The 16,341-nt window shown below is 36.3% G+C and overlaps 1 protein-coding gene across 1 annotated transcript in view; it reads left to right on the top strand.

The window, feature by feature from the left end:
* Window positions 1-16,341, top strand: part of LY75 (lymphocyte antigen 75) — a 47,360-nt gene extending 31,019 nt beyond the window's left edge. The window contains exons 23-35 of the mRNA XM_030454262.1: window positions 455-615; window positions 1,281-1,410; window positions 3,935-4,161; window positions 4,994-5,162; window positions 6,294-6,455; window positions 7,404-7,526; window positions 7,990-8,184; window positions 8,566-8,786; window positions 10,223-10,397; window positions 10,917-11,084; window positions 12,223-12,345; window positions 12,789-12,956; window positions 13,912-16,341. Of these exons, the coding sequence (XP_030310122.1) occupies window positions 455-615; window positions 1,281-1,410; window positions 3,935-4,161; window positions 4,994-5,162; window positions 6,294-6,455; window positions 7,404-7,526; window positions 7,990-8,184; window positions 8,566-8,786; window positions 10,223-10,397; window positions 10,917-11,084; window positions 12,223-12,345; window positions 12,789-12,956; window positions 13,912-14,096 (2,207 nt within the window). The 3' untranslated portion in view covers window positions 14,097-16,341. The remainder of the gene's footprint in view (window positions 1-454; window positions 616-1,280; window positions 1,411-3,934; window positions 4,162-4,993; window positions 5,163-6,293; window positions 6,456-7,403; window positions 7,527-7,989; window positions 8,185-8,565; window positions 8,787-10,222; window positions 10,398-10,916; window positions 11,085-12,222; window positions 12,346-12,788; window positions 12,957-13,911) is intronic.

Raw genomic sequence — 16,341 nt, 5'->3', positions numbered from 1 at the left:
CCAGGAAATGTTTCTGGTTTATGGCATACAGCAGGTGGAGAGGAAGATGAGAGATAAGACTTAATCAATTCAGAGAGGGCAGCAAGAAGTTATATTATCTCTGCAGAGAGACAGTAGAAGATCCTTACAGACTTGTGGAAAAGCGGCTTCTAAAATTTTCATGTAAGCAAGAATACAAAGTAGTGGGCAGAGAAACAGGTTAAATCCATTACTTGCTCCTTAGCTGAGCCTTTGGAGGACAAATACCAATAGTCTGCTCCTTTCAGATAAAATCAATGTGAAAGCTGTTATCATATGGAAGGAAGATAAGCATTTAGCAATCATTAAGGCCTGGAAAAATTAACTTACTAGAAACGTGGGTTACATTACCTTATTTATTTGAAGTGGGATTTTTTCAGATGTTTCCTGTTGTTGTCTGAACCAAAATATGTACATTTACTGTTCTGCCCAACAGATTATATAACATCCTTGCTTCCTGGTATGCCAAAAGATATTTGGATTGGTTTGCAGTTTCTGTTCAGCACAAGGGAAAATAAGTGGATAGATGAGAGTAGGCTGCTGTACAGTAACTTTCACCCACTCCTAACAGGAAGATTAAGGAAAATTCCACTGGATGTAAGTTATGACTTTTGATTTCTCCTGACTATGAGTAATGGAGTTTTAAATATAAACTGTATTTAAAAAACCACCAAAACTAAAGCCTAGTAATATGTAACAGACCAAATCCTTCAGTTACTGGTAAACAAGGTCACTGATAGTAATAGAGTTCTGTTTACTTTTATTTGGGTGACAACTTCTAAATTACGATAGGAAACACTGAAAGTTGAATGAAAAAAAGTTGAAACAACTGTTTAACGACTCTTCTGGAACTTCCATGTGCAATTTAAAGACTACACGAAACCTGTCAAGAAAAAGATGCCATCAGTAATTCTTGTTTCAGTTACACTTACAATGCATCTGCAAACATCAGTATTTTGCTCACTGCTCTACCCAAGGTGGAGCATAATAAATATAATTGACTCACACCCACAAACGAGATTTATTTTAAGCATTAAATAATTACATGTAATATTCTCTACTGTATTTAGCATGTTAATTCTTTCTGAGCCCAGGCACCTGGTAATATTTGTAAAATAGGCAAGCTGTATTGCACCACTCCTTTGAATCTTCTTAAACAAGTTCAGACAGCTCGGGTTCTCCTAGACCCATGTTACTTCACCTTCTCTAAACAATATGTTTATACTTTATTTGAGCCTGATAAGCATATTTCTGGTTTTCAGCTTTTTGATGAAGAATTTAACAATCAGTGTGGTGTAATCCTCAATGATCCCAAATCACAGTATGCTGGAACATGGAATTTCACTGCTTGTGCTGACAAGCACTTCTTGGGTATATGCCAGCGGCCTATAGGTAAGTCTGAAGAGTCAATATAAATCACAGCCAGAGTTTGCGATTAAGGTGCATGTGCCAAGAGACCTTTTAATGCATGTAAATTGTTGCACTTGAAAAGCAAGATTCTTGTGGAGACTAAGCAGGTAAATTTTGGAAAAGCAGAGTGTGGAAAATGATCTAAGACCTATTCTATCAGTCATTCAGAATTTTCTCCTCCATTTTTCATAGCTGAGCTCAGAAGGCATCTCTTTCCTTCAGAGACCCTGTGTGGTTCCAGTGGAACCATACTTCAGTATTCGGGGCTTTAGTGTTCTGTGGGTATAGAGGTCATTTATGTCAAGGGGTGAAACAAGTGATTCCTTTTTCCTCTTCAGAAAAATGGAATTGAGAAGTCCTGGGATGGAGTGTCACAACATTTTCATCCTACTGAAATGTATCCTGTGTTTTGGGTTTTTTTTTAGCACTAACAGAATATGAAGTATTGCTGAGCAAACTTGGAGGGCATACATAGTTTTGAGGGACGCAGCTTTCCCTAGCTTCTTACAGATCTGTTGTCATGAGTAGTTTTTCTTGATCTGAACTAAAAATACTATTCTGATGTTGCCATATGGGTTGGTCGACACGAAGTACTGGAATCAGATCAAAAGCACATAGCTTTTAAACACACTAATTTGCTGCTATATGCTACTCTTCAGCATACCCGCTTCTGAGTATTCTCCTCTATGTAAATAAACCTTTTAGGTAATTAACATGCTATCTTTTAAAAAAAAGATTAAAAAAATCTTTAATTCAGTGTCAAATGCTTCAAAAATTACAAGTGTCCACATGAGAAATCTTGATGGAAGGGATGTAGTAAAAAAAATTTGAAAGGTGGATTTTTATTAATAGGAGGTAGACTGTATAGCTGTGTAGATCAATATATTGTTAGTCACCCCAATCTAAATTATGAAGCACTTCTTCCTCACCCCAGCTGTAGAAGGTATAATGATAAGGGGGTTGAGGCTGCCAGAGAATGGGGTCCTGGTATGTTCTGGTCTTATATCATCATGGTCTTAGGGATCTAGGGAAAATTAAGGTTGGAAAGGACCTCAGCAGAGTATGGGGACAGCTGTAAGAGAGTCCAAGTTGCCCAGCTAAGGCTTTATCCTAGGGAAAAAAACAATTCTGCTTCGTTAGAAGTTGTGACATGATTATAATTTGCAGAACTTCTTGAGATGTTAACAACCGGCAATTACTTCTTTAAGGAATTGACACTTTTCCTGACTACCTTGTCTCCAATTTGGTACCCCTTGATGTGTTGTTATGGCACCTTTGTATGGTTCTTTTTTGTAGCTGTTTACTAAGTGAAAGCATTTGGCAGCAGACACAAGCCACTTCAAACAATCTGTTTCAGCCTTGTCACTTTTCTGATCTATTGAAAGCTGTAAATTGCATATAAATATCAAATTAATACTATGTTTATGTCTTCTTATGTTTTGAAAAACGTCTCTGTCAGCCAGTTAGTTCTAGAGTGATTTCCCCCTCCCATCCCCTACTCAGTGAGCCTTTTTGTACTTGAGATATTTTAAATATCAGGTGTTTTCTCTCTTTTGGAAAGCAAATTTATTTTTGGTTGTATATAAAATGTTGGGGATTATCAGGTTTGCATGCTTGAATTTACCACCCATGTTTCCATCTTCTATTAACTGCAGCTGGTCTGCATGGGTGAGTTGTGTGACTTCAGTGTGATGCTCATAACTGATAACACTCAGTGCTTAGTGCATGAACAGTGATTATACCCCTCCCTATACAAGGTGGATCTTCTGTAATTAGTTAAGCACATGTAGAGGCAAAATCAATTTCTACTATACCCACGGATTACAGTAAGGAATTCTGGGACTGTGCTGTGCACTGTAAGATATGCATAGACAAGTTTTGTGGCAAAATAATTTTGCATAAACATACATTCACATGCTCCAAAGAGAAAAATGGGCCAAGTTTAGCTGCTGCTATATTGCAGCAGAGAGAAGTTGCTTTCCCCCATTTATGTATTTAAGTTATAGAATACATTTTTAATTCAATAAATAGAATTCTTAGCAGTATCTAGCAGTTAGCTAATGATAGTAAATATGAAAAGATCATAGAATCATAGAAAATTAGGGGTTAGAAAGGACCTCAAAAGGTCATCTAGTCCAAACCCCACTGCCAGAGCAGGGTCACCTATAGCAGGTCACACAGGAATGTGTCTGGGTGGGCTTTGAATGTCTTCAGGGAAGGAGACTCTACAACCTCCAAAATGTGAACCTAATTTGAGAGAAAGATACATAAAAATAGATTGGCTGAAAATAATAATCTTTTATTTCCTTTTATGTATTTTCTATCTAAAGTGTCAAAGATAGGTGCTTCTAGCAGTAATCATTAGCATAGTCTACTGCCTAAGAAAATATTTTTTTTTCCACAAGGAATTCAAACAGGTTTTTCTGTTTGTTATAGAGAAATTGAGAGTTTAAAATGTACTACAGTGTTTAACCACCTAATAATTAGATTTCTTTCTTATATGTAGGAACTGCTGACAATCAGACAGAGCAAGTCCTTAATGAAACATTGAACTACCAAAATGTTCAGTACATGGTAATTCTGAAAAATTTGTCCTGGAATGATGCAATGGCTGAGTGCATAAGTAACAAGATGCAGCTGGTTAGCATCACAGATCAGTTCCAGCAGGCTTTCCTGGCTGTTCAGGCTGCCCTTCACAATTTCCCACTGTGGACTGGACTCTTCAGCAGAGATGTAAGTTTTAGATTCCCCTCAGATTGTAACTTAAATTAACTTTTAGAGTTGTGTGATGGAGAAGCTGAAATAAGGAAATGCAATGAAAAGTTAATTTCTGCATACAATTCAGGCATGCACTGGCTTTTCACTATTGCAACACTTTCTTATTTGGGCACAATTAAAAAATCACATGAAAGGAAAATATAATGAAACTGGTCAACAAAACTTGTTACTCCAGTGCTGGAATCATAGACACAAAAGAAAGATACTAGATAAGTTACATTAGAAAGTAGCAAGGGGATTTCCTGATGAAAATTTTAAAATGGAATATTCTTAAAGGATGGCATGCGTGTTTTATGTGGGTTTTTTCTTAATCTTCCTGCATCCCCCAGGGCAGGAATACATCTGATTTATTAATTCACTTACATAATTAATAGATTACTTTCAACTCAGTGTGGAGTAACTGAGATGAGACCTTATGCTCAGATATTATCAGTTTTCCAAGACCAGATAATTATATATATTATATTATATATTGATCTGCAGGTGCAAATGATGCAATTTGGGCATGTCATTGCCAGGCTTTACTCCATCAGCATAGTAGTTAAACATCACTGTTTGCTAATTTGCCATCCACTTCTGCTAATTCACATTTTTGCAAATGTGAAACTTCAAGTAACAAAGTTTGTTATATTGTGAGCAGCAGATCAGATCGTGAGGGTAGTAGAACACTTATAGTTCTCACCAGAGGCACTGTAAATGTCTAATCAATGTAAATATATTATCATGTCATTTTCTGTACCTAATATAATTTGCTATGTAGCCACCTATTTTGTTTATACAATGCTAGGGTGGAAAACATTATGGCTGGCTGGATGGGAAACACGTTAGTTTCAGTCACTGGTCTGAAGATGATGAGGAAACAGGAGAAGAATGTGTGTTTTTGGACACTGATGGCTTCTGGAAAACTTCTGACTGTTCCTCTGAAAATCGAGGTGCTATTTGCTACACATCAGAAAGTATGTATCCTAGCATAATATTTATAAAAGCTGAATTTTGTTTTATTATGAAGCATATTTGATAATTCGCTTTTGTAACTTCAAATATACAACTTTTTTAAGGATACATTTCCTCAGGCAGGCTGACTTGCATGCCAGGAAAGAAGAAACAGATTTCAAATAGGAAGGCATACACCTCTTGGTCTTAGTCCACATGTTACTTGCAAATGAATTTGGCATGGATGCTTTGAGCCAGACTGTACTCTTCATTTTGCCAACTGATTCTACCTTTCACAGTCTCCATGAGATTGGTTCTTACTGATCTCTCAGACTAGCATGTGGAAGAAAATTCAGCTACCTCTGTACTATTTACATCTTACAATTAGAACATCCTGAAATCTCATCAGACATGGAAATCTATACAGGGAGGAGGTACATGACTATATGGAGAAGAAAGACAGCAGGCAGACACTGAATTGAAATGTGTAAACTAATGTCATCTGAGGTTCACACTATAGCAAGACAGTTAGGGATATAATGTAGGACATCTTTTGGAGCCCTATTCTAAAAAATAAAAATCTTTCTAAGAGATCATGACAGTTTTCTTCCTTCTGAGACTATTACAATTTTATTTTTCTTTCCTCCAGAGAGGACACAGTTAAGCTGTCGTTGTACATACTTAGTCTCAGTAAAGTGTATACTTGATGTTAGGATATCCTTAACTATTTTGTGCTTGCATTCTAAGCTATTCCAGGAAGAGTTTCTCACTCTTCAGGTATTGGATGAAGCCATGGAATTATGTTGTATTGCTAGCTATGAATTAGCTTATTTGTTTTAGTGATCTACCTTCGTACAAGAGGCAAGAGCTTTTAGTTATTGGCCCACACTTAGCACTTCTATATGGGGATTTCATTATTAAACCTCTATAATGTAACAATTGTGAAAAGTTTTAAGCATCTACTCTTCAATAATGGTTACTGCTGGTTTTCTTACATTAAAAAACTCACCATCAGGAGCAAACTGCAAGCAATTACACATTTCAAGGATGGCCCGATGTCTCGCACATTTTTAAATGGTACCTGAAAGTAACGTGATATGTCAGGCATTGTTATTAATAAGTGATGTCCTTAATGTCTTCTTTCCTTTCCTTAGAAAAGACTGAAAAAGAACAAGTGACACAAGTTAAGTGCCCACATAAAATTAAAAATACACCCTGGATATCATTTAGAAACAATTGTTATACTTTCATGATAACAAAAAACAGATGGAGAGAAATGAAGTCTCAAGAAGCTCATCATTTATGCAAGAAAATGAGTAAGTACTTTGTCATATTACAGGTATTTTTGGACTTCTATCAGCTTTGAGGGTGAGGAATTTTAGATCTGAGTCACTGTCTTACAATGGCAGCAAAGTGATTGTTGAGAAATGTTGTAGTACTTGGAAATGTTCATTAGGATTATACTGCCTAATGCTGTTTGCCCTTGCATAAGAAGTGGCACAGCATGGGTAGGAGAAGTTGAGAGAGATGGCCAGGAACCATTGAATTCCGAGATCTCTGAAAAAAAATGAAGGTTTGGGGTTTTTTCCCTCTATAATACACAAATTTTAAATAGCTTGGGTGTAATTGTCATCCCCTTGGCAACATTGCAGATTTACAGTCATATTTGTTTAGGTTTTTGCATTTGGTTTGGTTTGGTTTTTTTCCACTCCTCATTTAGGGGAACAAACTGAATAGATTGAGAATGGTTCAATTCAGAAAAGCATGTGGGCTTTTCCTGTCCATCCTGAACAAAGCATAAACTTAGGAACAGCTTTTCTCTTATATTAAACCAGTTTTTGTGGCAACTCACTCATCTTTCCAGAAACTGTTTTTATTTTCTGTGAATTGAATGTCTTAGTATAGTTTCTCCACTATCATGGAGAAATCATGGAAAGGAAATTAATTCAAGGAAATAATGAAAGATTGCTGACATTTTTATGTTCTATGCAGAGAATTTTTACTACATACAACTTAAAGTGACAATAGGATCCATAAATGTTTCTAGACCTCATGTATTTCAGCCAGAAAACCAGAGGAAGCATAGTTGATAATACCTTTGAAAACTTTTTTCACACTGATCATTTAGTTATTATGTTGTAAAGGTCTAGCTTTTACATACTTTTGTCCTATCTGTAATAGTTACTAATAATAATAGAAAAAAGTATTTATTTTGTACAGAAACATGAATTTGTAAGAAAGTAATTTACAAAAAATTTCAACAGACCCAGAAGCATTTGTTCTGAATGTTAGAGATGAAGAGGAGAACAATTTTGTAACTGAGCAGCTTCGTTCATTCAGTGGTCTGGCTATGTGGGTCTGGCTGGGTGTGATTTACGATGACAATGGTAAGAATTAAAGTGTTCTTTCTTTTTAAATGGACTGGAGACAAGTTTTGCACCATTAAGTGTATGTTTCTTACATGTTTCAGTGTACAGTAAAGGTCAAACTGATAGCAAAAGTGTAATATGCTTTATATTTGTATTTATCTTAGAGGAAAATTACTGGATATGTTTTCTCTTGGCATGGCAATTAGACTCAGTATGTTCTGGTTAGTCTAGATTTGATTTCACTGGAAAGCAGGACTCAAAAGGACCTGGATGAGTAATGCCAATATAGTTAACATTGTATATGGGACTGATTTACAGTAAATTTAGAGTTTCACTGCATTTTTTTTCTAAGTGAATATCTGTTTATGTCATTAATATAGTTAGAGTTAGATGGTATATTGGTATATATTGGTGTGTGTGTGTGTGTATATATGTGTGTGTGTGTGTCAATATTTTAATAAATATATAATATTTTCCACAGATAAAGTTCTCAAGTGGTATGATGAAACTCATCTGACTTACAATAACTGGAGGCTGGGAAGACCTAACATAAAGAAGAACAGTTTTTTTGCTGGTGTAAATCTTGATGGGTTTTGGGATATTTATAATTATTCTCAAAGTTGGCACGGTCATCACTATAATGTGTACAGTATTCTCGCCTGTAAAATTGAAAGGGGTAAGCTGTATAGATGTGTGTCTGGTGTTGAATGAGGGTCATCAGTTAAGCCCTGATTCTGCAGTACCTACTGTATTAGGCTTTGGGTTTGCTCCCAGTGAAACCCATGGCACAGCTGTCATGGGCTTCTGGGGTTATGTGATCAGTCTGGGCATCACAGCTGTAATATTCTCATCAGGAGGAATGTGTTTTCTGTACTACATCAACTGCTCACAGTGTTTAAAGTAGCAAAAGATAACTTAAATTGATATAAGGGGCTTGTACTGAACACTTTAATGCTTGGATTACATTCACTATAGATGTATTTTAATGCTTTCAGTATTTTCCCAATAACCTGAATGAAGTGCACAGAACTTGTTGTTCTTTTATTCTTTGAAACAGGACCTCAGCAGCACAAGCCTCCATTGCCTGAGTCTATTCCACATGGAAACAGAACATACAGGATCCTTCAGAAGAAGTTGACATGGTATGAGGCATTGAGAGAATGCAAGCAAAACAGGAATGATTTAGCAAGTGTGCACAGTGAATCACAACAGATATTTCTAGAAGATATTGTCAAGCAGGATGGCTACCCTCTGTGGCTTGGGTTGTCAATTCATGATGTAAGTGCATACTGCTGGTAATCTCAGTAACAGCTTAGAAATTATTTTCTGAACAGGATATGAAATATTTTCTTCCAGTTTCTTGGAATTTCTAATCCATGTATTAAATTACCTACTTTTTAATCCCTTGTAATAGAGCACCATAGAGTAATAGCATATTAAATTTTAGTGAATGCAGCCACATTCCTTAGCAATTTCTATCCACAATATTGCTACCTCTGCCCATCCTTTGGTCTGAGTGGGTCCTTCCCCTTCTCACAACTTGACCTGTCATTGTCAGGAATTTCCAGCAGTGTATCTGAAGGAGCAGACACAGCAAACTTTTCCTGAGCTGCCCAGCTTTACTCAGTGAGGCCATCTCAACAGTTGAGCAGTTTTCAACATACCTAATAATATCTATAGCAAGAAGGACAGAATTCTTAAATGAAACAGCAGGATGAAATGAAGTAAAATGTTTCCTGTAGCATAGAACAAAGCACACTGTAGTGAAATAGAATCATAGAGTCATAGAATTAGCCGGGTTGGAAGGGACCTCAGAGATAATCTAGTCCAACCCTTGACCCACCGGAGCAGTTGCTAGACCATGGCACTGAGTGCCACATCCAGTCTTTTTTTAAATGTCTCCAGGGACGGAGAATCTACCACCTCACCGGGCAGTCCATTCCATAGCCTAATCACCCTCTCCGTGAAGAAATTCTTTCTAATATCTAACCTAAACCTCCCCTGGCACAACTTAAGACTGTGTCCTCTTGTCTTGTTGAAGGTTGTCTGTGAAAAGAGTCCAGTTCCCACCTCGCTACAGCCTCCTTTCAGGTAGTTGTAGACAGCAATGAGGTCTCCCCTGAGCCTCCTCTTCTTCAGGCTGAACAGCCCCAGCTCTCTCAGCCTCTCCTCATAGGGCCTGTGTTCGAGTCCCTTCACCAGCCTGGTTGCCCTCCTTTGGACCTGTTCCAGGACCTCTACATCCTTCTTAAACTGAGGGGCCCAGAACTGGCAACCAGGTGCCACTAATTCCCAGGGAGTGGCATGATCTTGTGTTAAGCCTACTTGTGCCTAATTAGGGTGGGCCCCCACTGCACATGAGCAGGGTTAGGGGGCCCACCCTTATTAGGCACAGGTGGGCTTAACACAAGATCATACCACTCCCTGGAAAGTAGTGGCAGCTGGTTGCCTTATTTCACTACAGCACACTGCAGGGTTAAACTTACAAACATGACACTTTCTCTGTTCCCACAAATAATGTTAAGAATTGATTTGAAAATGCAAACTATGTTGTACATCTATTTAGTATGGATTTAGAAAATGAGGACACTTGCACTTTATTTTATTACTCTGCAGGGGATAAGTATTACTACATGACTTACTAATGATTACTATGATTTAAACCACAGCTATATGCTGTGGTTTAAAAGTTGTGGGATTCTTTCTTTCATTAGGGAAGTAAAACTAATTTTGAATGGTCAGATGGAAGTGACTTTGACTACTATCCTTGGGAATTAGAAAACTCAAATACTACTGAAAACTGTGTTCTCTTGGATACTAAAGGATCTTGGAACCGTACAAAATGTACAAATGTTGCTGAAGGTGCCATTTGCTATAGTCCTCCAAATAGTAAGTGCTATTTTTAATGTTTTGTGTAATTGTTTTATGTCTTGTCATATCTTTACCTGTTATATTTAGAACTGGAAATGAAGGGTGAAATACTACACATAATTGCATCTTTAACAGGAGTTTTCTACCGGGAAAAATAAAACAGTTTTTAATACTTAAGGGAGGCTAATTATCTCCAATACAGGGATGAAAATCTGAAACAATTGTAGTCATTTTCGATTGCCTGTGATACAAATATCAAACTGTACGGATCTTTTCTGAATCAAAATCCTTAACAAACACATACACCAAACTGCAAACTCCCTTAAAAGGCAAGAAAAATGGTTTCCAAGTCTTTGGGACTTGTCTTGTGCTCATTCTCAAATAAATAGAACAGAACATAAAGAAGGAATGTAAACTAATAGTGTCATGGTAGCTGGGAGAAGCAGTCCTTTTTGATAGTCACTGTCCTATTACTACAAAAAGACTATGCATAAAGTCCTGTGGCAGAAAATAACATTCTTTTCTTTGTCTTTGCAGACAGGCAATTACAGCCAAAGCAAGCAAGCAGAGCCCCAGCGTGCCCGCAGCTTGGTGGTACCCTAGAATGGATACAGTATAAGGATCATTGTTATGCATTTGACATGGCATTCTACAATTATTCAGTATATAATGTAGAAGATGCTAAGAAAGTCTGCCAGAAACTGAGTATGTTTATATGCTTTATTGTATTACAACTTATAAAATTAGTCTACTATTCAAAGAGAAATAAAACCTTACAACCAAAAAACCTACACTGGTTAAGCTTTTCAGCTTTTATGCTGCTTTAGTTTAGGAAAAGTAATAGCAAGCTTTATATTTGAACATCTGATAAAAGTTCCTGATAAAACACTGCAATGTGCTAGCAGGTTGTTTGGCAGATACCTGCAAGTAAAATGTAAATAGCCATTGACAGATGATTCAGAAATTTGAGGCTTTATTTGCATACAATTAACTTTATAATGAAGTTAGTGCTATGAGCAGAGCTTTCTTATTATATTTTTTCATTAGCTGCCTGCTTGTAGGAAACTTGCTAACCTATCAAACAATTGAAATCATGTGTTTTATAGGTATTATTCAAGCACATTTCACTAAGACTTCATGATAAATTTTAAAGACTTTCCTTTTCTTCTTTCATATGTGCAGAGTTGTACTACGGAAGATGATGTTAAGAAGTCTTGTGTACAGAATGTTTCATTACCTTCTTACCTTAGAATTTTTTGATTGAATTACATTATTAGGTGAAGTTGAACTTGCTATGTAAAGTGGAAAAGAAAAGGTCATCCTCCTCCTGGATGCAGTCTTCTGTTAAGTCCCAGCTGGCCGGTAGTTGAAAGAAAAGTGATCTTTTTCTAAATTTTCTGGCTTTCATTTGCATATACTTGTAAACAATTGGTATACTCTGAGTCTGTCTCCAGTATACTGTTTTCTTCCTTTTGCTCCTTAACTGCTATAACATGGTATATAAATCCTGAGGCCCAATGAGGGATTTATTTAGAAATCAACTTGACTAATAAGAATGATGAGCTTTTGTTCAACTATATTTTTGAAAAGGGCTTATTACATGGACAAGACTAGGGAGTCTGAATATGGCATATCTTTTGATATCTTTCATATATAGTTAACAGCTCCAGTAAGTTCACTCCCATTTATTTTCTATGACCTGCTTGAATAAGCAATCATCTTGTGTACCATGCTGTATATTAAGGGGTAGGTATGTCTTTATTCTGCAGGTTACTTCAAGGAAAGTTCATAAGCACAATGGAAAATTTCTGAAGTTGTCTGACCAATGCCCTCTCCCCCTTAGATCCATCAGCAACCCTTCTGACCATAGTGGATGCTGAAGAAAATGCATTTGTGAGCATGCACATAAAGGAAAATGATCTCATCACCAAGAACGTATGGCTGGGCCTGGCTCAGAGCTCTAAGGGTAAGAAGTGGCAACCACGTATATGAACCTGTGTTTTGTGTGGTAAATAAAAATGCATAAATCCTTAAATAAGAATATAGTTTTGTAGTGTTGTTACCCTATAGTACCTTCTGCCTGAGGATGTAATCCCTCATTTAGCATCATAAAGCCCTTTGGACTTCATTGTAGTTTAAGCTGCTTCCTGTTGCACAGTTAAAGAGAATCAGAAGTTACTGAAATTCATTTTCCCCAACACTGTCATTGATTCCTAATGGCTGAGCAGTAAATGCATCAAGAGCTAAAGATCTGGAGGTGCTATATGTTCATACTAACTGCTTTTAATATGTGGGATACTCAGCCCTGTTCTTTTTACCAGTGTAAAGAAATTAATAGATTGTGGATGATATCATGTAGCATTGCAGCATGTTTTGGTGATCTAAGCGAAGCATTTTTTTTCCCAACAGATCAGTCCCTGAACTGGCTTGATGGTTCATCAGTTAATTATGCCAACTGGGAAAATAAAACTGCAGAAGTCAATGAAAAATGCAGTGTTATCCTGTCCACAACTGGCACATGGTCAAAAGTTGACTGCAGTCATAGTCAAAGCAGAGTGGTTTGTAAAGCTCCTACAGGTATGGAATCATTGATTCTTAATGTGGAAATGACTATATTAAGGATTTTTATTTTTTGTGAGAAAAGTCTGTGTTGAAATTATTCAAGTGCGATTCAGGAAAGAACCTATCAAATACCTCTGCCTAAGCAAGAGTCTTCTGCTTCTGTTCTGTCATAAAATTACATTCAGGTACAAATTCTCCAGGAAGCTGCTTCTCCTGGCTCCTGCTACTCTTTTAAAGGGTAAGGGACAGAAATTAAATTTCCACTTAAAAGCACAGAGTAGGTGCTATCGATTCTCACCACACTCACATCTGAGGTGGGTGTGTGCAGACGGGAACAGAAAAGCTTCTGTTTGTGAGAGACACCATGTAAGCAGCTACTGTCTGCATTTTCAGTCTTGAGGAGGCTTCTGAAAATGGTGCCCCATGGCTCAAGAAACATTTGGGCCTCATGTTACTTCCTCACACTCTGTGTAAGAAAGCAGTTACCTAAGCATTAAGCAAGCAAATGTTATCTTCCTGATTTTGTATAGATTTCCACTGAAGTGGAAATACAGGATTTCATTTAACTTTTTGCTGCTAAGGAAGACCTCAGCAAGATCTTTTCAGTACAAGGGAAGCATAATTCCCTTTTACTATAAGAGAGACCAGGAACTTCTTGGATTTCTGAAGTATACAAACCTGTAAATGAGTGCAACATTTACTAATAGGTTTTTTGACCTGTGGAATTCCCTTCCATCTTAAATATTATTTGGAAATTAACAAGAGAATTATCAAAATACTAGTAGATGCTGACTCATATGCGAACCAAACTTCCCACTAAATGAAGACTATTAATACAATGAAGTAATTTTCCTCAACTTCAATTAAATGTATGCAATATTAATGTATAGCTACCATAGCATCAATCCCATCATGAAAAATTAGCCCTATCAAAACTCTTAAAGAATAACTTTGCTTTGTTCTGTTACAGGTTCTAATCATACTGGGGTGGCTGTAGCATTTGCCCTGTTAATTATCTTGGTCTTTGTTGCTGGATTAGTATGGTACCTCTATAAAAAGAAGCGTCTTCACTGGAGTGCCTTCTCCTCAGTACACTATCAAAGAGGAATGAATGATGAGGATACTGATGAAATGTTCACAAAGGATAACTATTGAGAGACTGTTCCTTCTGACCAACTTAGCATGAACTTCACCATGTGAAGCCATAAAGAATTAACTACTTGATGTTTTATTAGCTATTTTTGGAAAAGTAACAAGAAGGTTATTAATGGGGGCTAAATTTTCTTCTCTTATATAAGTGCAATTTTTAATCAAGTCAATGGTAATTATTTACATTTGTCAACAGCCATTTAAGGTGCAAGATTTCTAGAGTTCTGTGATATTTTTAAATTTACAGTATTTTCTCTCTTTACTGGAAAGAATTTTTAATGGAATTATTAATTCCAATAGTACATCATGCAATGTCACCTTAACAAATGCACTTACAACTGGTGCATGAATTCCATAGCTTTGTACAATTATCCATTAATAACTTCATGCCAAATGATGTAACATTTTGATATGCTGTAAGGGTTTTACTGCTAGCATTGGGTTACCTTGTACACAAAGCTGATAAATAGGAGACAAGGTGTCTTCATATAGAAACTTTAAGAAGCAGTTTTTAATATAAGCAATTTTAATATAGCAGGGGAGAAAGGAGTTACCAGACAACTTAGAATTAATTCCCACCCAACTAGAATTTATATTTTCTTGTTGTAGTGGAAAAAGATCATACTATGATTAATTTTTTTTAATTATTTTTTTTTTATTCCCTCAAAGACACACAAAAAAAATCATGTTGTAGTAGTGAGAGAGGAATGTTCCTTGGAATGTAGAATGTGCATTTTTAATAAGGAGTTATGGGAAATATCCTGTACTAAAAACATACCCTTCAGGAGTAATTTAAATAAACACAGAATATTTGAAGCCTGAGACTTTGGCAGTCTGACAGATTGCTACGCTTTTTCCCTGAAGGTTGTAGTGGGTAACAAAAATACCCATTAATGGCTAACTGCTAACACAAGTGGAACTCAAGATACAATAGAAGCAAAAGCCTGAATGTTACATTTTATGTTGTGACATAATTGTTAAGTAAGTGGTTCAATTTTTTTCACAGCTCCTTTCACAAAGTTTTGAAAGCACAAATAGCAGGAATGTTTACAACAAAATCTGGACTCCAGCATTGATTAAATAGGATTTTAAAACCTGCACTTAGAGTAGTATTTAGACAAAGACATGCTATATTCTGTCTTATAGCTTAACTCTGGAGTTAGCCCTGAGTGATTTTTTTGTAGATCAAAACGCAGAAAAGATCTACTCCATTTTTATAATCTGTTGCACTAAGACACCAGCGGACAGGAGTGTTGTGGTAACAGTGTTCCTTGCTCTGTAAGAAGATCCTCCTGACATTTACTTCCCCTAATACTCTTTTTTATATACTAGGGTTAAATGCCTAGCTTCATTTGGTGAAATATGTCATCTGTCCAAGAAACAAGATGAGGATATATATCAAAAGAAAGAGAAATAATGTATGGCAAATAAACTTGTGTACATAAATGGTAAAAATACTTGAGTATTTTACATAAAACTTAAACTTGATTTTTGTATGTGTCACTGTGGCCTTTTCTATGCACTCCAAAGAAAGTTAGAAAGGGAAAAAGGGAACACAGAATGTTATCTATTAATTACTCTTATAATTTGATTGTTTTGTAAAAGTCTGTAGACTTTTTTAATGCACAAAGAACAGGTACATTTGCCTTTATGAAGGAGGACATGTAAAAGACTAAATCCATTTCCCGTGTGACAGTGTATGATATATGATAAACAGGAATACACTTGGTCTGATGTGCTGAGAAAAGTACTACTGATCTATCTGAAGCAACTGTGCGAGGTTATGATGTCCAACTGCCTTTTCCCCCCCTGCAATTTTCTTATATTGACAGCACTTTTCTTTGTTCCTGTTTGCACTATTTTGATAAGCAAGTGTTTATAATCTGTACTGAGAAACAGAAAACTTCTTGTAGGTACTGCTTTAGAGCCTGTTAAAACAGCAGCCTGAAGGGGCACAGTAAAGGAACCGTGGTGTTAATTTGCTGATCAAAGAAGTAAGCACTTTCATTGTTAATTTGGTACTTTGGGCACAATTGTTAAGATTTTATTTCTTGAGCTAACTTGTAGAAAAAGTAGTTACGATGCTAGTTACTGTGTAATAAAATTAACTATCACTCACCTTAAACTTACACTGTGAGAAGTATTTGAAACTTAACAAAGCCTGGTTCCTGTCATCTTCTGGTTTAATTTATATGCCTAAGAGCTTTATAAAATGACTTCTAACTTAATAGACTAAAAAAAAAAAAAAAAA

The sequence above is a fragment of the Calypte anna genome, chromosome 7, assembly GCF_003957555.1.
Source record: "Calypte anna isolate BGI_N300 chromosome 7, bCalAnn1_v1.p, whole genome shotgun sequence".
Classification (NCBI taxonomy): domain Eukaryota; kingdom Metazoa; phylum Chordata; class Aves; order Apodiformes; family Trochilidae; genus Calypte; species Calypte anna.
This window is presented reverse-complemented; position numbering and strand designations above follow the sequence as displayed.